Source organism: Salmo salar, unplaced genomic scaffold (assembly GCF_905237065.1).
Source record: "Salmo salar unplaced genomic scaffold, Ssal_v3.1, whole genome shotgun sequence".
Classification (NCBI taxonomy): Eukaryota; Metazoa; Chordata; class Actinopteri; order Salmoniformes; family Salmonidae; genus Salmo; species Salmo salar.
Genome location: NW_025548457.1, coordinates 13,790 through 36,036, shown reverse-complemented (window position 1 = coordinate 36,036; position 22,247 = coordinate 13,790). Strand labels below are relative to the sequence as shown.

The 22,247-nt window shown below is 42.3% G+C and overlaps 1 protein-coding gene across 1 annotated transcript in view; it reads left to right on the top strand.

The window, feature by feature from the left end:
- Nucleotides 1–22,247, top strand: part of LOC106581445 (ventricular zone-expressed PH domain-containing protein) — a 48,791-nt gene that overhangs the window by 17,634 nt on the left and 8,910 nt on the right. The window contains exons 3-4 of the mRNA XM_045712394.1: nucleotides 5,605–5,722; nucleotides 20,761–20,897. Of these exons, the coding sequence (XP_045568350.1) occupies nucleotides 5,605–5,722; nucleotides 20,761–20,897 (255 nt within the window). The remainder of the gene's footprint in view (nucleotides 1–5,604; nucleotides 5,723–20,760; nucleotides 20,898–22,247) is intronic.

Below are 22,247 nucleotides of genomic sequence, written 5' to 3'. Positions count from 1 at the left end.
CAAGGTCTTGCTAGCTGTCGAAATGAGCCTTGCATCTCAAGCAATGTATAGCCATCGAGAAACGATATGAAGGGGAAAAGTCAGTCACTCCTCCGATGGCATGACATCCTCCTAGCCGCTAGCTAGCTAACGTTAGGCTCCGTGTTTTTACCTTGCTACATAAATAGATACACTAGTCTATTAGCTACGTTATGACTGACTTGTGATCATTGCCCTTGCTAGTTTGATTGTATTGACATTCCCAGCCTTAGTTACAGTCCTCCGTTTTTGTCCAAAATATTGAACCATTGAAACAGTGCATCCCGAATGGAGGCCGCAAACAATGTACCAGGCCAGCTGCGATTTACAACCTTACAGCAATATTTGTTGGACAACCAAGAAATATATTGGTGAATTATATTAATCATACATTGAACTGCGTCCATCTATTCTGCCCACAATGCCTTACTGTATGTTATGGAACGTTAAGTCAAATATAACCTATTTTTAAAACCCTTTATAAAGTTGGTTTTGTAGCATAAACTGGGAATTTTATATTTTTGACAGATATTATGATTGTCTGTGTTTCATATCTGCAAGGTAGTTAAAACGCTGTCAGTTCCACTTTCAACTTTAGATCACTGGTTACTTTTAGAGGTTGACCGATTATGATTTTTCAATGCCGATACCGATTATTGGAGGACCCAAAAAAAGCCGATACCGATTAATCAAAAATACTGAATGAACACTTATATTTTAACTTGATATAATACATAAATGAAATCTATTTACTCTCAAATAAATAATGAAACATGTTCAATTTGGTTTAAATCATGCAAAAACACAGTGTTGGAGAAGAAAGTAAAAGTGCAATATGTGCCATGTAAAAAAGCTAACTTTTAAGTTCCTTGCTCAGAACACTCATGAGAACATGAGTCTTCAATATTCCCAGGTAAGAAGTTTTAGGTTGTAGTTATTATAGGAATTATAGGACTCTTTCTCTCTCTACCATTTCTATTTCATATACCTTTGACTATTGGATGTTCTTATAGGCACTATAGTATTGCCAGCCTAATCTCGGGAGTTGATAGGCTTGAAGTCATAAACAGCGCAATGCTTGAAGTACAGCAAAGAGCTGCTCGCAAACGCAGGAAAGGGCTGTTTGAATGAATGCTTACGAGCGTACTGCTGCCTACCACCACTCAGTCAGACTGCTCTATCAAATCCTAGACTTAATTATAATATAAACACACAGAAAACAAAACGTTTATTCTTTCAGTGAAATACGGAACCGTTCCGTATTTTATCGAATGGGTGGCATCCCTAAGTCTAAATATTGCTGTTACATTGCACAACCTTCAATGTTATGTCATAATTATGTAAAATTCTGGCAAATTAATTACGTTTTTTGTTAGTGAGAAATGGTCTTCACACAGTTCGCAACAAGCCAGGCGGCCCAAACTGCTGCATATACCCTGACTCTGGTTGCACAGAACGCAAGAGAAGTGACACAATTTCCCTAGTTAAAATAAATTCATGTTTGCAGGCAATATTAACTAAATATGCAGGTTTAAAAAATATACTTGTGTATTGATTTTAAGAAAGGCATTGATGTTTATTGTTAGGTACACATTGGTGCAACGACAGTGCTTTTTTGAGAATGCGCTTGTTAAATCATCACCCGTTTGGCGAAGTAGGCTGTGATTCGATGATAAATTAACATACACCGCATTGATTATATGCAACGCAGGACAAGCTAGATATACTAGTAATATCATCAACCATGTGTAGTTAACTAGTGATTATGTTAAGATTGATTGTTTTTTATAAGATAAGTTTAATGCTAGCTAGCAACTTACCTTCGCTCCTTGCTGCACTCGCGTAACAAGTGGTCAGCCTGCCACGCAGTCTCCTTGTGGAGTGCAATGTAATCGGCCATAATCGGCGCCCAAAATGCTGATTACCGATTGTTATGAAAACTTGAAATCGGCCCAGATTAATCGGCCAACCTCTAGTTACTTTGTGTCCTAAATGTGAAATGTTTTTTTGCAATGGAAAGTAATAGTTGTACATTTCGATTGGGAAATGCTTAATGGTTTTGTTTTTGTATTCTTATGATTGGGACCTACTGGCTCATTATGTCCGGGTTCGTGGACTGCTTATCCTTTAACCTCATGCTGTGTGTGACTGCTGTCTTTTCCATCGGTCCTATGCAGTGGTGTAGTGGTGCTTTAACCTCATGCTGTGGGTGACTGCTGTCTTTCCATCAGTCCTATGCAGTGGTGTGGTGGAGTCTGGAGAAGTGGTTATACTCTAATGTTGTCAAAAAGTTCCCAAATGATATTCAGCTGAAGAAAATGTCAAACAAAATGTTATGTTGTTCTGCATTCAGGTATATAGGTATATAGGTCTGTGTGCGGCGAGCATGTGAATATATTTTGCTTGCTTTGCGGTTGTACATGATTTCTCTATTGCACTACATAATTGATAAGTCGTATACCTCCACTACACTACTTTGATACTCATCAGTAGGGATAAAAAAGTGATTATAGGCTATGCCCAGTGAAAATTATACCTGCGCATCCCCTTCACTACACGACTGACAACTACATGAGTACGCTGGTATTACTGTTGTTGTCCTTTCAGAATCACCAACCTGTCACACACTGAAGGCCTGTAGGTTCACCACTGAAGGCCTGTAGGTTCACCACTGAAGGCCTGTAGGTTCACCACTGAAGGCCTGTAGGTTCACCACTGAAGGCCTGTAGGTTCACCACTGAAGGCCTATAGGTTCACCACTGAAGGCCTGTAGGTTCACCACTGAAGGCCTATAGGTTCACACACTGAAGGTCTATAGGTTCACACACTGAAGGCCTGTAGGTTCACCACTGAAGGCCTGTAGGTTCACCACTGAAGGCCTGTAGGTTCACCACTGAAGGCCTGTAGGTTCACCACTGAAGGCCTGTAGGTTCACCACTGAAGGCCTGTAGGTTCACCACAGAAGGCCTGTAGGTTCACCACTGAAGGCCTATAGGTTCACCACTGAAGGCCTGTAGGTTCACCACTGAAGGCCTGTAGGTTCACCACTGAAGGCCTGTAGGTTCACCACTGAAGGCCTGTAGGTTCACCACTGAAGGCCTATAGGTTCACCACTGAAGACCTATAGGTTCACCACTGTACTAATATGTCTATAATAGAAATAAAGGCTGTTAAGATACTGTATTCATGTTTCAATAAAGGAGTGTATATATTTGGCCTGGTGAAGCAATTTTATGCACTGACTGAATGGAAGCTGATAATTGTAATATTTTTCCTCTGCTGCTCTCGAAATCAAGACCGAGTACAAATGTATCCGGCTGAGACACTCACTATGTGGTCTGGAGCCCGGACTTGATTACTACAACGCAAAGCATTAGCATCTATCTCTACAACCCTACCAGGCATAGGGGAACACACAGTGTGTGCGTGCATCCATGTGTAAAACCCAGACCTCCATTGCAGACCCCGGGAGACCCCTGTCACATGCCAAGGATCATACTTCACTTTATACTGTAAATGAACCCTCCGTTTTAAATGATACTTTAATGCTTGACGTATAAGTTATGGATGAGCCGGGTGCTGAGGCATTTTGGGTCTTACAATGGAAAGACTCCGTGAAAAATACGATCGATCCATTATGTTCATCAGTCATCATTCATCTTGATTAAACTGAAATAATCTATTTCTCTCTCTCTCTCTCTCTCTCTGTCTTTTTCTTTCTTTTTCTCTTTCTCTCTCTCTCTCTCTCTCTGTCTTTTTCTCTCGTTCTCTCTAATCTTTCACTCTCTGTCTTTCTTTTTCTCTGTCTTTCTTTTTCTCTGTCTTTCTCTCTCTCTTTCTCTCTAACCCACAGATGTTCCCAGTCTAGTTTGCCTGTGTTCTTTGTACTTGCTCTTATATCTCTTTGAGTGTTAGTAAGACAGACATGTCAAATAAATGATCTCTAATTCTCTCTATCTTTCTCTCTTTCTCAATTCAAAGGGCTTTATTGGCTTGGGAAACGTGTTTACATTTCCAAAGCAAATGGAATAGACAGTTAACAAAAGGGAAATAAACAGTAAAAATGATACTCACAAGTTTTAAAAGAATATAGACATTTCCAATGTTATATTATTGACTTTGTACAGTGTAACAATGTACAAATAGTTGAAGTATGAACGAGAAAATAAATCATGGGAATGGGTCACATATCTAGCTGCTGTGATGGCACACTGTGGTATTTCACCTAACAGATATGGGAGTTTATCAATGTTTGATTTGTTTTCAAATTCTTTGTGGATCTGTGTAATCTGAGGGAAATATGTGTCTGTAATATGGTCATATATTTGGCCGGAGATTAAGAAGTGCAGCTCCGTTTCCTCCTCGTTTTGTGGGCAGTGTTCACATAGCCTGTCTTCTCTTGAGAGCCAGGTCTGCCTTTCTTTAAGTTTGGGTCAGTCACAGTGGTCAGGTATTCTGACACTGTGTCCTCTCTGTTTAGGGCCAGGAAGCATTCTAATTTGCTATGTGTTTTTGATGATTCTTTCCAGTGTGTCAAATAGTTATATTTTTGCTTTCTCATGATTTGGTTGGGTCTAAATGTGTTTTGGGCCTGTTTGTTGTTTGTGAACAGAGTCCCTGGACCAACTGGCTGAGGGGACTCTTCTCTAGGTTAGTCTCTCTGTAGGTGAGGGCTTTGTGGGGTCTGTTTGTTGTTTGTGAACAGAGTCCCTGGACCAACTGGCTTAGGGGACTCTTCTCTAGGTTTGTCTCTTTGTAGGTGAGGGCTTTGTGGGGGAATGTATGGGCATCACTTCCTTTTAGGTGATTGTAGAATTTAACATCTCTTTTCTGGATGTTGATAACTAGCGGGTATCGTCCTAATTCTGCTCTGCCTGCATTATTTGGGCTTTTGCGTTGCACACAAAGTATATTTTTGCAGAATTCTGCATGCTGAGTTTCAATTGGGTGTTTGTCCCATTATGTCCCATGTGGCTCAGTTGGTAGAGCATGGTGTTTGCAACGCCAGGGTTGTGGGTTCGATTCCCACGGGGGACCAGTACGGAGAAAAACATGTATGAAATGTATGCATTCACTACTGTAAGTCGCTGTGGATAAGAGCGTCTGCTAAATGACTAAAATGTAAATGTAATGTGAATTCTTGGTTGGTGGGTGGACCCCAGACCTCCGAGGGCCCTGGGTTCTGTAACTGATTTATGTCTTTTTTAGCCAGATTCTAATTGGGATGTTGAGTTTTATGTAATTTTGATGGCATATAAGGACCTTCTTGCCTTGTCTCCCGGTCACAGCCTTGTGGAAGTTACCTGTGGTGCTGATGTTTAGGCCGAGGTAGGTATAGTTGTTTGTGTGCTCTAGGGCAACGGTGTCTATTTGGAATTTGTATTTGTGGTTCTGGCAACTGGACCTTTTTTGCAACACCATTATTTTTGTCTTACTGAGATTTACTGTCAGGGCCCAGGTCTGACAGAATCTGTTATGAAGATCTAGGTGCTGCTGTAGGCACTCCTTGGTTGGGGACAGAAGCACCAGATCATCAGCAAAAAGTTGACGTTTGCTTTCTGAGTCTCTCTCTCTCTCACTCTGTAGGACCTGGACAGTCTGCAGATCCATCTGGAGGAGGTGCGTTTCTTTGACCTGTTTGGCTTCAGTGAAGAGGAGGGCAGCTGGCTCTGCTACATGTGCAACAACCCAGAGAAGGCCACAGGTAAAACACCTGAATCTCTCTAACATAGCACACCTCAACCTCCCTGTCTGACATAACACACCTGATCCTCCCTGTCTAACATAGCACACCTCAACCTCCCTGTCTGACATAGCACACCTCAACCTCCCTGTCTGACATAGCACACCTCAACCTCCCTGTCTGACATAACACACCTGATCCTCCCTGTCTAACATAGCACACCTCAACCTCCCTGTCTGACATAGCACACCTCAACCTCCCTGTCTGACATAGCACACCTCAACCTCCCTGTCTGACATAGCACACCTCAACCTCCCTGTCTGACATAGCACACCTCAACTTCCCTGTCTGACATAGCACACCTCAACCTCCCTGTCTGACATAACACACCTCAACCTCCCTGTCTAACATAACACACCTCAACCTCCCTGTCTAACATAGCACACCTCAACCTCCCTGTCTGACATAGCACACCTCAACCTCCCTGTCTGACATAACACACCTCAACCTCCCTGTCTGACATAACACACCTCAACCTCCCTGTCTGACATAACACACCTCAACCTCCCTGTCTGACATAGCACACCTCAACCTCCCTGTCTGACATAACACACCTCAACCTCCCTGTCTGACATAACACACCTCAACCTCCCTGTCTGACATAGCACACCTCAACCTCCCTGTCTGACATAACACACCTCAACCTCCCTGTCTAACATAACACACCTGATCCTCCCTGTCTAACATAACACACCTGATCCTCCCTGTCTAACATAACACACCTGATCCTCCCTGTCTAACATAACACACCTGTTCTCATCTGTCTGACATAACACACCTGTTCTCATCTGTCTGACATAACACACCTGTTCTCACCTGTCTGACATAACACACCTGTTCTCACCTGTCTGACATAACACACCTGTTCTCACCTGTCTGACATAACACACCTGTTCTCACCTGTCTGACATAACACACCTGTTCTCACCTGTCTGACATAACACACCTGTTCTCACCTGTCTGACATAACACACCTGATCCTCCCTGTCTGACATAACACACCTGATCCTCCCTGTCTAACATAACACACCTGATCCTCCCTGTCTAACATAACACACCTGATCCTCCCTGTCTAACATAACACACCTGATCCTCCCTGTCTAACATAACACACCTGTTCTCACCTGTCTGACATAACACACCTGATCCTCCCTGTCTAACATAACACACCTGATCCTCCCTGTCTAACATAACACACCTGATCCTCCCTGTCTAACATAACACACCTGTTCTCATCTGTCTGACATAACACACCTGTTCTCACCTGTCTGACATAACACACCTGTTCTCATCTGTCTGACATACGGTGTGGTGTACGGTATAATTGGGGTGGTCTGACTTGTGTGTGGTGTACGGTATAATTGGGGTGGTCTGACATAGAGGTCGACCGATTAATCGGAATGGCCGATTAATTAGGGCCAATTTCAAGTTTTCATAATAATCGGTATTTTTGGCCACCGATTTGCCGATTTAAAAAAATATATATATATATATTTACACCTTTATTTAACTAGGCAAGTCAGATTAAGAACACATTCTTATTTACAATGACGGCATAGAAACGGGGGTTAACTGCTGTTCAGGGGGGATTCGTTTTTGCAACCTTCGGTTACCAGTCCAACGCTCTAACCACCTGCCTTACATTGCACTCCACAAGGATTAACAGGCTGACTACCTGTAACGCGAGGGCAGCAAGACGCAAAGGTAAGTTGCTAGCTAGCATTAGACTTATAAAAACGATCAATCTTAACATAATCACTAGTTAACTACACATGGTTGATGATATTACTAGTTTATCTAACGTGTCCTGCGTTGCATATGATCGATGCGGTGCCTGTTCATTTTCATTGAATCACAGCCTACTTCGACAAACGGGTGTTGATTTAACAAGCGCATTTGCGAAAAAAAGTACTGTCGTTGCACCAATGTACCTAACCATAAACATCAATGCCTAACAGGAATATTTAGACTTAGTCACCCGTTAGATAAAATACGGAACGGTTCCGTATGTCACTGAAAGAAAAAAACTTTTGTTTTCGAGATGATAGTTTCCAGATTCGACCATATTAATGACCCAAGGCTCGTATTTCTGTGTGTTTATTATATTATAATTAAGTCTATGATTTGATAGAGCAGTCTGACTGAGCGGTGGTAGGCAGCAGCAGGCTCGTAAGCATTTATTCAAACAGCCCTTCGCTGTGCTTCAAGCATTGCGCTGTTTATGACTTCAACCTGGGTGGGTATAATCTGTGCAACATTCCGACAGGAATTTATTCCAAAAACTTCGTAAATAACAAGGTTGCCAAAAAACAACGCATACAAAGTTGTATAGCGGCAGAATAAGATACTGGGTAGGGAGTGGTCTATTTCATTGCGTTTTTCACTCATCACATTTATTCCGAAAAATGTCTGTCCTCACATGTCTGTTTGCCTATGGACAAACATTAAGAATAAGCTACGTGGTGAGTTGATGCCTATTCGGCAGCTAGTTAGCTAGGTTTGTATGCGTTGCTACTTTGTATGCGTTGTTGGTTGGCAACCTTTTACTTTACGTTTTTTGGAAGAGATTCCTGTTGGAACGTTCCACAAATTATACCCACCCCTTCAAGCCTATCAACTCCCAAGATTAGGCTGGTGTAACCGATGTGAAATGGCTAGCTAGTTAGCCGGGTGCACGCTAATAGCGTTTCAAACGTCACTCGCTCTGAGACTTGGAGTAGTTTTTTCCCTTCCTCTGCATGGGTAACGCTGCTTCGAGGGTGGCTGTTGTCGATGTGTTCCTGGTTTGAGCCCAGGTAGGAGCGAGGAGAGGGACGGAAGCTATACTGTTACACTGGCAATACTAAAGTGCCTATAAGAACATCCAATAGTCAAAGGTATATGAAATACAAATCATATAGAGAGAAATAGTCCTATAATTCCTATAATAACTACAACCTAAAACTTTTTACCTGGGAATATTGAAGACTCATGTTAAAAGGAACCACCAGCTTTCATATGTTCTCATGTTCTGAGCAAGGAACTTAAACGTTAGCTTTCTTACATGGCACATATTGCACTTTTACTTTCTTCTCCAACACTTTGTTTTGCATTATGTAAACCAAATTGAACATGTTTCATTATTTATTTGAGGCTAAATTGATTTTATTGATGTATTATATTAAGTTAAAATAAGTGTTCATTCAGTATTGTTGTAATTGTAAAAAAAAAATGAAAATAATCGGCCGATTAATCAGTAGCGGCAATTTTTTGGGTCCTCCAATAATCGGTATCGGCATTGAAAAAGCATAATCGGTCGACCTCTAGTCTGACATGTGTGTGTTCACATGCGTGTACACACTGGAGATCAGAAACAGGTACCCCCGCAACACTGCCCCCTCTTTCCCGAGCTTTCGCTCGCCTCCAGCACACACACACATACACACACACACTTACACACACCGCAGACTTTGGACTGATCGTAATTTTAGGTAGGCTAATTAACTTGTGAAGCTTATTATGAAACACTTTAATAAGCTAGTATAGGCCTCCTATTTATTTATTTTTTTATCTCAGACGATTATAGCCTACTGGACTGATAGAGAGCTACTCTCTCAAGTTATCTTGTTGGGGCGAGTGACTCTTTGAACTTACAATGGCTAGCCCCAAGTTATATATTTTTCTTGTGCTTTATGCTATTTGCCTCATGACTCCTGCATGCTTGTTGACTATGAACTTGTTTACCCAACCGTGGGACCGACTATGTTTGTTCCCACACTCGGGACTCTGACTCTCTATTGGTTACACAGACTGTTGGCCTCCCATCCCATTCTAACCACCTCTCACCTGCTTTGTATTCATGTAACCTGATGAAATTGCTGTACAATATGATCTTGTTGCCATCTGATGCACATTCAAATATCATTAAAAAATCAACACTGCAGAGCTCTCCCTGTCCTCTGCCCCGCCCTGATTGTATTACTGCTGATGATATCTGGAAATGTGCATGTACACCCAGGCCCATCTACTGTTGCTAGCCCCAATTCTGAGTTGTGCTCTGATATCTGCTTCACTGATTTCTGCTCTCGTAAAAGCCTGGGTTTTCTGCACGTTAACACTAGAAGCTTATTACCTAAAATGGATCAATTGAAAATGTGGGTTCACAGCTCCAATCCAGATGTGTTGGTCATTACTGAGACGTGGTTAAGAAAGAGTGTTTTGAACACTGATGTTAACCTTTCTGGTTATATCCTTTTTCGGCAAGACAGATCTTCCAAAGGTGGTGGTGGCAATCATTACCAAGGATCACCTTCAGTGCCCAGTTGTCTCCACCAAGTCTGTCCCCAAACAATTTGATTTGCTGGTTTTAAACATTCAACTTTCAAATGACTCTGTGTTGACTGTTGCTGGGTGTTATTGTCCACAATCAGCACCGGCCTGTACCCTACCTGCCCTAAGCTCTCTCCTGGCCCCTTACCCTAAGTCTGAATTTGTCCTGCTAGGTGACTTAAACTGGGACATGCTTAAACCACCTGACCAAGTCCTAAAGCAATGGGACTCTCTACATTTTCTCTGGTTATTACCAATCCCACAAGGTATGACTCCAACACCCAAATAATCCTGATAGGTATCAGTCTGGTGTTTTTTATAATGACCTTAGTGATCACTGTTTTACAGCCTGTGTTCGTAATGGCTGCTCAGTGAATCGACCTGTCCTGATTTGTCATAGACGCTTGCTAAAAAACTTTAATGAGCAAGTCTTCCTTCATGACCTGGCCTCTGTAAAATGGTATGGAATCACCTCAAGAATTCCATTTTGCGAAAGGCTTGGCACATGCATACTCAGGCTGACTGGCTCTCATTCAGGCAAATGAGAAATAAGTGCACTCAGGCTATCGGGAAGGCCAAAGTTAGTTACTTTAAGGAGCCGTTCTCACTCTTTGGGTCTAACCCCAAGAAGTTCTGGAAAATGGTTAAAGACCTGGAGAATAAACCCTCCTCCTCACAGCTGCCCATCTCCCTTAAAGTTGATGATGTGGTTGTTACTGACAAGAAGCACATGGCTCAGCTCTTTAATCACCACTTAATTAAGTCAGGATTCCTATTTGACTCAGCCATGCCTCATTGCTGTCCAACATTTCCTCATCTCCCACCCCTTCTAATGCAACTCGCCCCAATGCTCCTCCCTCTTTTTCCCCTGCCCTGCTACAAAGTTTCTCCCTGCAAGCAGTCACTGAGTCCGAGGTGCTAAAAGAGCTCCTTAAACTTGACCCCCAAAAACCATCTGGGTCAGATGGTTTAGACCCTTTCTTCTTTAAGGTTGCAGCCCCTATCATCGCCAAGCCAGTCTAAACCTTTTTAACCTGTCTCTTCTCTCTGGGGAGGTTCCCATTGCTTGGAAGGCTGCCACAGTTCGTCCTTTATTTAAAGGGGGAGATCAAGCTGATCCTAACTGTTATAGGCCTATTTCTATTTTACCCTGTTTATCAAAAGTGTTGGAAAAACTTGTCAATAATCAACTGACTGGCTTTCTTAATGTCTATAGTATTCTCTCTGGAATGCAATCTGGTTTCTGCTCAGGTTATGGATGTGTCACTGCAACCTTAAAGGTCTTCTGCTCAGGTTATGGATGTGTCACTGCAACCTTAAAGGTCCTAAATTATGTCACCATTGCCCTTGATTCTAAGAAATGTTGTGCTGCTATTTTTATTGACTTGGCCAAAGCTTTTAATACGGTAGACCATTCCATCGTTGTGGGCCATTCAAAGACTCAATCATGGACACTCTTACTGACAATTGTGACTGCTTCGCATTATGTATTGTTGTCTCGACCTTCTTGCCTTTGTGCTGTTGTCTGTGCCCGAATAATGTTTGTACCATGTTTTGTGCTGCTACCATGTTGTGCTGCTGCCATGTTGTGTTGCTACCATGTTGTTGTCATGTGTTGCTACCTTGCTGTGTTGTCATGTGTTGCTGCCTTGCTATGTTGTTGTCTTAGGTCTGTCTTTATGTAGTGTTGTGGTGTCTCTCCTGTCGTGATGTGTGTTTTGTCCTATATTTTTATTTTTAATCCCAGCCCCCATCCCCGCAGAAGGGCTTTTTCCTTTTGGTAGGCCGTCATTGTAAATAAGAATTTGTTATTAACTGACTTGCCTGGTTAAATAAAATAAAACAAAAATAAATGTGAGGTAAACCCATTGACCTCATGGGAGAAAGGGCTTGCTAAAATAACCCACACAGTAGGGACTTCTTTGTGGCTAAAATGGTACTCTCACACTGTCTTTACCTGGCAGATTTATGGGGATCTTTTAACTATTCTGATATGGCAGTCATCCAATGTAAATGCATTAGGGTCAAATGAACCATTAGCTTTACTGCCTGTGTGGCTATTAACCTCAGTTCTGGTGTTTGTCATTCTAAGCACCTTGGTAGTGTTAACATCTATTAAAGTAGCAACTCCTAGCCTCGGTACCAGTCTGTTTCTAGTCTCTTTAATATAGCCTGGGTACCAGTCTGTTTCTGGTCTCTTTAATATAGCCTCGGTACCAGTCTGTTTCTAGTCTCTTTAATATAGCCTGGGTACCAGTCTGTTTCTGGTCTCTTTAATATAGCCTGGGTACCAGTCTGTTTCTGGTCTCTTTAATATAGCCTGGGTACCAGTCTGTTTCTGGTCTCTTTAATATAGCCTGGGTACCAGTCTGTTTCTGGTCTCTTTAATATAGCCTGGGTACCAGTCTGTTTCTAGTCTCTTTAATATAGCCTGGGTACCAGTCTGTTTCTGGTCTATTTAATATAGCCTGGGTACCAGTCTGTTTCTGGTCTCTTTAATATAGCCTGGGTACCAGTCTGTTTCTAGTCTAATATAGCCTGGGTGCCAGTCTGTTTCTAGTCTAATATAGCCTGGGTACCAGTCTGTTTCTGGTCTCTGTAATATAGCCTGGGTACCAGTCTGTTTCTGGGCTCTTTAATATAGCCTGGGTACCAGTCTGTTTCTAGTCTATTTAATATAGCCTGGGTACCAGTCTGTTTCTGATCTCTTTAATATAGCCTGGGTACCAGTCTGTTTCTGGTCTCTTTAATATAGCCTGGGTACCAGTCTGTTTCTGGTCTCTTTAATATAGCCTGGGTACCAGTCTGTTTCTAGTCTAATATAGCCTGGGTGCCAGTCTGTTTCTAGTCTAATATAGCCTGGGTACCAGTCTGTTTCTGGTCTCTTTAATATAGCCTGGGTACCAGTCTGTTTCTAGTCTCTTTAATATAGCCTGGGTACCAGTCTGTTTCTAGTCTCTTTAATATAGCCTGGGTGCCAGTCTGTTTCTAGTCTAATATAGCCTGGGTACCAGTCTGTTTCTGGTCTCTTTAATATAGCCTGGGTACCAGTCTGTTTCTGGTCTCTTTAATATAGCCTGGGTACCAGTCTGTTTCTAGTCTCTTATTAATATAGCCTCGGTACCAGTCTGTTTCTGGTCTATTTAATATAGCCTGGGTACCAGTCTGTTTCTAGTCTCTTATTAATATAGCCTGGGTACCAGTCTGTTTCTAGTCTCTTATTAATATAGCCTCGGTACCAGTCTGTTTCTGGTCTATTTAATATAGCCTGGGTACCAGTCTGTTTCTAACCTCTTTAATATAGCCTGGGTACCAGTCTGTTTCTGGTCTCTTTAATATAGCCTGGGTACCAGTCTGTTTCTAGTCTCTTTAATATAGCCTGGGTACCAGTCTGTTTCTGGTCTCTTTAATATAGCCTGGGAACCAGTCTGTTTCTAGTCTATTTAATATAGCCTGGGTACCAGTCTGTTTCTGGTCTCTTTAATATAGCCTGGGTACCAGTCTGTTTCTGGTCTCTTTAATATAGCCTGGGTACCAGTCTGTTTCTAGTCTCTTTAATATAGCCTGTGTACCAGTCTGTTTCTGGTCTCTTTAATATAGCCTGGGTACCAGTCTGTTTCTGGTCTATTTAATATAGCCTGGGTACCGGTCTGTTTCTAGTCTCTTTAATATAGCCTGGGTACCGGTCTGTTTCTGGTCTCTTATTAATATAGCCTGGGTACCAGCCTGTTCCAGGTCTCTTTAATATAGCCTGGGTACCAGTCTGTTTCTAGTCTCTTTAATATAGCCTGGGTACCAGTCTGTTTCTAGTCTCTTTAATATAGCCTGGGTACCAGTCTGTTTCTGGCCTCTGTAATATAGCCTGGGTGCCAGTCTGTTTCTAGTCTCTTTAATATAGCCTGGGTACCAGTCTGTTTCTAGTCTCTTTAATATAGCCTGGGTACCAGTCTGTTTCTGGTCTCTTTAATATAGCCTGGGTACCAGTCTGTTTCTGGTCTCTTTAATATAGCCTGGGTACCAGTCTGTTTCTAGTCTCTTTAATATAGCCTGGGTACCAGTCTGTTTCTAGTCTCTTTAATATAGCCTGGGTACCAGTCTGTTTCTGGTCTCTTTAATATAGCCTGGGTACCAGTCTGTTTCTAGTCTCTTTTTAATATAGCCCGGGTGCCAGTCTGTTTCTAGTCTCTTTTTAATATAGCCTGGGTGCCAGTCTGTTTCTAGTCTCTTTAATATAGCCTGGGTACCAGTCTGTTTCTGGTCTATTTAATATAGCCTGGGTACCGGTCTGTTTCTAGTCTCTTTAATATAGCCTGGGTACCGGTCTGTTTCTGGTCTCTTATTAATATAGCCTGGGTACCAGCCTGTTCCAGGTCTCTTTAATATAGCCTGGGTACCAGTCTGTTTCTAGTCTCTTTAATATAGCCTGGGTACCAGTCTGTTTCTAGTCTCTTTAATATAGCCTGGGTACCAGTCTGTTTCTGGCCTCTGTAATATAGCCTGGGTGCCAGTCTGTTTCTAGTCTCTTTAATATAGCCTGGGTACCAGTCTGTTTCTAGTCTCTTTAATATAGCCTGGCTACCAGTCTGTTTCTGGTCTCTTTAATATAGCCTGGGTACCAGTCTGTTTCTAGTCTCTTTAATATAGCCTGGGTACCAGTCTGTTTCTAGTCTCTTTAATATAGCCTGGGTACCAGTCTGTTTCTGGTCTCTTTAATATAGCCTGGGTACCAGTCTGTTTCTAGTCTCTTTTTAATATAGCCCGGGTGCCAGTCTGTTTCTAGTCTCTTTTTAATATAGCCTGGGTGCCAGTCTGTTTCTAGTCTCTCTTTAATATAGCCTAGGTACCAGTCTGTTTCTAGTCTCTTTAATATAGCCTGGGTACCAGTCTGTTTCTAGTTTCTTTAATATAGCCTGGGTGCCAGTCTGTTTCTGGTCTCTTTAATATAGCCTGGGTACCAGTCTGTTTTTAGTCTCTTTAATATAGCCTGGGTGCCGGTCTGTTTCTGTTCCTTATGGAATTGTCATGCCAAACATTTGATATATGTCTATAGGCTTGACAATGAGAATGGAGTAGGCAAAAGCACAAACACATCTGAGACCAGGCTATGTCACTCCTTGGTCTATTGTCTTTGATTCTCTAGCCACTGTAGTAACTCTCTGGTACTGTAGCGTTACAGTGGATGTGTAGCCTCTGTAACTGGTACAGTAGTGTTAAAGTGGATGTGTAGCCTCTGTGACTGGTACAGTAGTGTTACAGTGGATGTGTAGCCTCTGTGACTGGTACAGTAGTGTTACAGTGGATGTGTAGCCTCTGTGACTGGTACAGTAGTGTTACAGTGGATGTGTAGCCTCTGTGACTGGTACAGTAGTGTTACAGTGGATGTGTAGCCTCTGTGACTGGTACAGTAGTAGCCTCTGTGACTGGTACAGTGGTAGCCTCTGTGACTGGTACAGTGGTAGCCTCTGTGACTGGTACAGTGGTAGCCTCTGTGACTGGTACAGTGGTAGCCTCTGTGACTGGTACAGTGGTAGCCTCTGTGACTGGTACAGTGGTAGCCTCTGTGACTGGTACAGTGGTAGCCTCTGTGACTGGTACAGTGGTAGCCTCTGTGACTGGTACAGTAGTGCTGAGGTCGGTCATTCACTACTACTATAACCATTGAGTTACAGCATCCTTAAAGAGCAGTAAAACTGAATGGAGATCGCATCCCACCGGGGTGCCGTGGAACCTTAGCCAATCAGGAGGGGTTTTAATGAAACATGAAATTATTTGACTTATAGAGAGGCAGTAGCCAAGATGAATATAAAAGGGCAGTCGACAACAACGCGTGTGCGTGCGTGTGTGTGTGTGACATGTTCAGCATTAAATAGGGTTTGGGCAGAGAAAGTAGGTCATACAAGATGAAGTCTTTACTTGGCAGTCCATGCATTGACAGGTTGTCATGCAGTATTTTGGAATGAATGCAGTATTTTGGAATGAATGCAGTATTTTGGAATAAATGCAATATTAGCAGTTTTGTTATTTAATAAGTAGGCTGTTTGTGTTTGTGTGGCTCTCCAGTGAATCAGCCTTGACGTGACTTGAATCTGTCCCGACGGGGCTTGGCTCTGTCCCGACGGGGCTTGGCTCTGTCCCGACGGGGCTTGGCTCTGTCCCGACGGGGCTTGGCTCTGTCTCGACGGGGTTTGAATCTCTCTTGACGGGGCTTCAATCTGTCTCAACGGGGTTGGTGCTCAAAGAAAGAAACAGAGACAACCATGAATAGAAAATCTACGATTCTGAAAACAACGACAAAAAAAACCTGGATTAATCCGCCATATAAAACAAACTAAAAGAGAATCTCTGACTTTCCTTATTTAACAGGGAGACCATCCTCCATTAGGTATCCCTCTGGGCTCAGACACCCCATCCGTGGTCCAACAGTGACCCCTCGGTCACCCTCTTGACCTCCTGATGACACTAACCCCCATCAGAACACATATTACACAATTACACTATTACACAATGGACCAGTGTAATAATGACTCACCATAAATAGTCTTGATACGTAGGTGAGACATTCTAATATAGCATGCAAAGCCCGCAGCAGGCATGTCCATACAGATCGCTGTAGAACCACACATCTCTGATGGATACGTACAGTAGGTAATAACTGTTTTCAGATGTCTTTGTTTTCACCTTGTTATGAAAATGCTGACTATGCATTGTAGACAAACACAGTATTTAAAAGTTGCATGGTGCCATTTAAAACAGTGAAATTCCTTCCCAACTCTTAACGATGTTGGAGAGAGAGAGAGAGAGAGAGAGAACTCCTAGGTTGTTTTCATCTCCTAAGGGGAAAAGGGAGCAGCAGTTGAGACTTGATCATCTTCCTAAGTGTTAAACCATTGGAATGCTTTTGAAGTGAAAGGTAATAGGTGTGAGAGTGTGTGTGGTTGTCCACCACTCTCTGTCTGTCTATTTTCCTCTCTCCCCCTCCTCCCCCTGTGTATCTGACATATAGTTAGTTGAATGCTGTCCGTCTCCATTCCACGTTGATTCAACATCATCACATTGATATTGTTGGTTGAAATGACATGGAAACAACGTTGATTCAACCAGTGTTTTTGCCTAGTGGGACTGGACTGAAGGAGTTTTGGCTACCGTTCTCTTTGACAGGAGAATTTCAACACAGCCGAGCTTTCAACTGAAGCACAGCATCTTCAGCCACGTCTCAGATTAGATAGAGTTCTATCTTCTCTGTGGTAATTCTATTTTTAAGACACTAGTCTCCTGCGTGGCACAAACTGTGTGTGTGTGTGTGTGTGTGTGTGTGTGTGTGTGTGTGTGTGTGTGTGTGTGTGTGTGTGTGTGTGTGTGTGTGTGTGTGTGTGTGTGTGTGTGTGTGTGTGTGTGTGTGTGTGTGTGTGTGTGTGTGTGTGTGTGTGTGTGTGTGTGTGTGTGTGTGTGGTAATGATTCGAGTCTCTCTGTGACCCAGTATATCTCAGCGTGAACAGGCAGCCTGTAATCTACGCCTGCTGTACTCATCGCTACACGGACAAAGGTCCACTTTGTTTGGTTCTGGACCAGGCTGGCTCTGGTAGAGTGGACCAGAGTACCAGTGTTGCCTGGAGACACATACCCACAGACCCCAAACATACACACTAAAGTAAAGCACACACTCACAGGAACCCAGACCAGATAAACACAAGAGAGAGACAATGTGGGCAGAGTGTAACTAATCGGACCAGACATTGAGCCAGTGTGTGTGTGTGTGTGTGTGTGTGTGTGTGTGTGTGTGTGTGTGTGTGTGTGTGTGTGGTGGACCCCAGGCAGCGTCCTGTTCTGATGCCAGTATACCAGGATGTGATATTCTTCCCACAAGGACACATTCCTGTTATAGGACTTACTGAGACAACATACATTAGTCAATGTGAAAACCTACAGGAGATAAACATGTCAACTAGCCATTATTACCAAATGGTCACTGCCCTCTCTGTGCAGGAGATAAACATGTCAACTAGCCATTATTACCAAACGGTCACTGCCCTCTCTGTGCAGGAGATAAACATGTCAACTAGCCATTATTACCAAACGGTCACTGCCCTCTCTGTGCAGGAGATAAACATGTCAACTAGCCATATTACCAAATGGTCACTGCCCTCTCTGTGCAGGAGATAAACATGTCAACTAGCCATTATTACCAAACGGTCACGGCCCTCTCTGTGCCCCTTTTGGCTTCAGTAGCGGGGGGAGGCTCATGGTTCCATGTGGTGTGGTAAAGGGGCACTTATGGTAAATCAAATCAGTGTGTGCGTGCGTGAGCACGCTTGTTTGTTTGACCAACACAGAGAGTGACAGCGATAGAAGGAGACTGTGTTTATCGGTGTATTGTATTTCGTTAGCATGTAGTTCATTTGTAACATGAGCAAATCATCGATGGATTGTGTTTCGTTAGCCTGTGGTTAATTTGTAACATGAGCAAATCATCGATGGATTGTGTTTCGTTAGCCTGTGGTTAATTTGTAACATGAGCAAATCATCGATGGATTGTGTTTCGTTAGCCCGTGGTTAATTTGTAACATGAGTAAAGCATCGATGGATTGTGTTTCGTTAGCCCGTGGTTAATTTGTAACATGAGTAAAGCATCGATGGATTGTGTTTCGTTAGCCCGTGGTTAATTTGTAACATGAGTAAAGCATCGATGGATTGTGTTTCGTTAGCCCGTGGTTAATTTGTAACATGAGTAAAGCATCGATGGATTGTGTTTCGTTAGCCCGTGGTTAATTTGTAACATCAGTAAAGCATCGATGGATTGTGTTTCGTTAGCCCGTGGTTAATTTGTAACATGAGTAAAGCATCGATGGATTGTGTTTCGTTAGCCCGTGGTTAATTTGTAACATCAGTAAAGCATCGATGGATTGTGTTTCGTTAGCCCGTGGTTAATTTGTAACATGAGCAAACCATCAGTGTATTGTATTTCGCAGCAGGTTGACACATGATATGTTTATCGTCAGGTGTTAAACACATAAGGATGGGGAGTATACAGAACATTGGTATAGGTACTGTATAGGCCTATTTGGCTGTTCCTGTTGTCGTGTCTTTGGCTATGCCGGATTAAGTGATATGACATGCTATTCTATAAAATCCTTTCTCTATAATTAATATTACCTGATTGAGCTAAACATGTAAATGTAATTAACTAGAAAGTCGAGGCACCACGAAAGAGTGTTTATAGAGCTGTTATCTTCCGAATAAACTCTGAAAGACCTAGTAATATTTTACATGAATAACAATCAATATTAACCGTCACCTTATTTCAGTCTCATCTGAAAGTTGTACATTCTTGGTTATCTTCACGAACCCTGGCTAACAAGTTGAATCAGCAATACAAAATTGGGTTTCATTATTTATTTACTAAATACCTAACCAATCACACATAATTACATATACACAGAATGCAAATTATGTCATACAGAAAACGTCCCTGGTGGACAGAACCTGTATGATGGCTTGTTACACAAAGAGAGGGGGTTGGGCTTGAATGAAAGAGCGGGAAGACTGAGGAACAAAGGGGGAAGCTAAGCTTTCGTAAATACAGTATCTTATACATTCTAAGTTACCGCCCATTTGGAAAAGAAAAATGCAATAAATATTTACTCTGAGCTGCGCTTCGGTAGATTGGTCGTAGATGCTGGCCGGGTTGGCCAACAGATCTTCCTGTCCTCGGAAGAATGTCTCTGGTGGTAAATTGGATACGTTGTAGTATCTTCGTTGTGTGTTAGACTGGATACGTCGTCCGTCCTTTCCTAGCCCACGTTTACAGCTGCTGTTGCTAACTCAATGGCTAGGAGGTCTCACTTCTTTAGTGAATCAGAGTTCAAAGTTCATACCATTCACAACCAAAGCTCACGCTGAGGTTGGCTTAGTTCTGTAGTTGACATGTTAGTCCTTTTTAACGTATGGACTGTCGTCCTATCGTCCTCGGAACAGGAGGTTACATTTTCGTCAAGGGCTTATATAGTGGAGGGAGAGAAGGGTGTGTTTCATAGTTTATAACCCATGTCTCTTCACAGGGGCGGGCCACTGATTGAGCAGGGCTCTAACCTTATGAAAACCCAATTCTCTCATTTGGAAGCTAAAATTACATTTAATCTTTTCACAAATAGTTTCATTTAAATTGCATTTAAATTGAACAACAATTCCATGTGAATCTGATAACTAGAATGTGTAGACTTTCCCAGATACAGTTTATGTCGTCCTGTCATCAGTCATAATGTCTCAGATGACAACCGAACAGACATCATATTCATTAAGTACCAACGCATATTTTCAACTGGTTCTATTACCGAAATATGGTTCCTTTCCCCCCACTTGTTTGATGTTCCCAGACTCTCTATGTTTAACAAAGGCTATTCAAGAGTCCTTTAGTAGAGTCAGAGAGAGGGAAGGGAGAAAGGTATTTATGGGGGAGACTAAAGAAGAGAGGAAAGGGGTATGCTATCTACAATTATTCACCCATTCCTCCTTTTTTTCAATCATCATGTCTTCCTGTATTTTTGTTTTGTTGTTCCAAGAGCTCGGTTGGTGCAGGGTGCTTGTGGGTTTGATTGTAACATGGGCTACATACACTGCATAAACAGGTGGTAAAAGTGAGTGGATGTGGATCACAGCTGATTGAGCGTTATGTTGTTTTGATTTGTCTCTCCAGTGGTGAACGAGGATGGCCAGCCGCTGATAGAGGGGAAACTGAAAGAGAAGCAGGTTCGCTGGAAGTTCATCAAGCGCTGGAAGACTCGCTACTTCACCCTGGCAGGAAACCAGCTCCTCTTCCGGAAGGGAAAATCTGTATGTATCCCTTTCAAACCTTTCAATACTTTAATTAGGTGTGATAATAAAACATCTAAGTGTTTGTCCTATATCCTAAGTGTTTGTCCTATATCTGAGAGATATAAGAAAGGTCAGGAAACTTTTTTATTTAATTTTTTACATGTATTTAAAAAGAAAAAAAGTGTTGACTTTGAGAAAACGAGACCATAAAACAACGTGTTGAGGTCATGTAGTCATCAGAAAGCCCATGAGTCATCACCATGTGCCAAACAAAGCGAAACACTCAACTTTATTACAATGAAAAAAAAAGGTACAGTATTCATTCAACTTCAGCCACAATGTAATTAGAGCTGATCTGTTTTATCGTGCTGTTTGTGTGTGTGTAGTGTTGGTGTGTGTGTATGTCATTGAGCAGGGATTAGATGAGAGACCTTATTGTTAGTCAATGCCATGTTAGAGAGAGAGAGAGAGATGTGTCAACAGTAACCTTGGGAAAAACATTAACAGCAGACTCGTACATTTCCTCAGTGAAAACAATGTACTGAGCAAATGTCAAATTAGCTTTTGTTCCAAATGACTGTACGACAGACCACTTATTCACCCTGCACACCCTAATTGACAAACAAACAAACCAAAACAAAGGCAAAGTCTTCTCATGCTTTGTTGATTTCAAAAAAGCTTTTTACTCAATTTGGTATGAGGGTCTGCTATACAAATTGATGGAAAGTGGTACATCTCAGTAAGAAGAAAATAATGGTGTTCCAAAAAAGGTCCAGTTGCCACAAATACAGATTCCATCTAGACACCGTTGCCCTAGAGCAGTGGTTCCCAAACTTTCTATAGTCCCGTACCCCTTCAAACATTCAACCTCCAGCTGTACCCCCTCTAACACCAGGGTCAGCACTCTGTCAAATGTTGTTTCTTGACATCATTGTAAGCCTGCCACACAGACACTATATGATACATTTATTAAACATAAGAATGAGTGTGAGTTTTTGTCACAACCTGGCTCGTGGGAAGTGACAAAGAGCTCTTATAGGACCCGGGCACAAATAATAATATAATAATAATAAATAATTTTGCTCTTTATTTAACCATCTTATATATAAAACCTTATTTGTTCATCGAAAATTGTGAATAACTCACGACAGGTTAATGAGAACTGTGTGCTTGAAAATATGCTCATAACTTTGCAATGCTGGGTTGTGTTAGTCTCTGTCTTAAATCATTTCCCACACACAGTCTGTACCTGTATTTAGTTTTCATGCTAGTGAGAGCCGAGAATCCACTCTCACGTAGGTATGTGGTTGCAAAGGGCATCAGTGTCTTACCAGCGTGATTTGCCAAGGCAGGATACTCTGAGCGCAG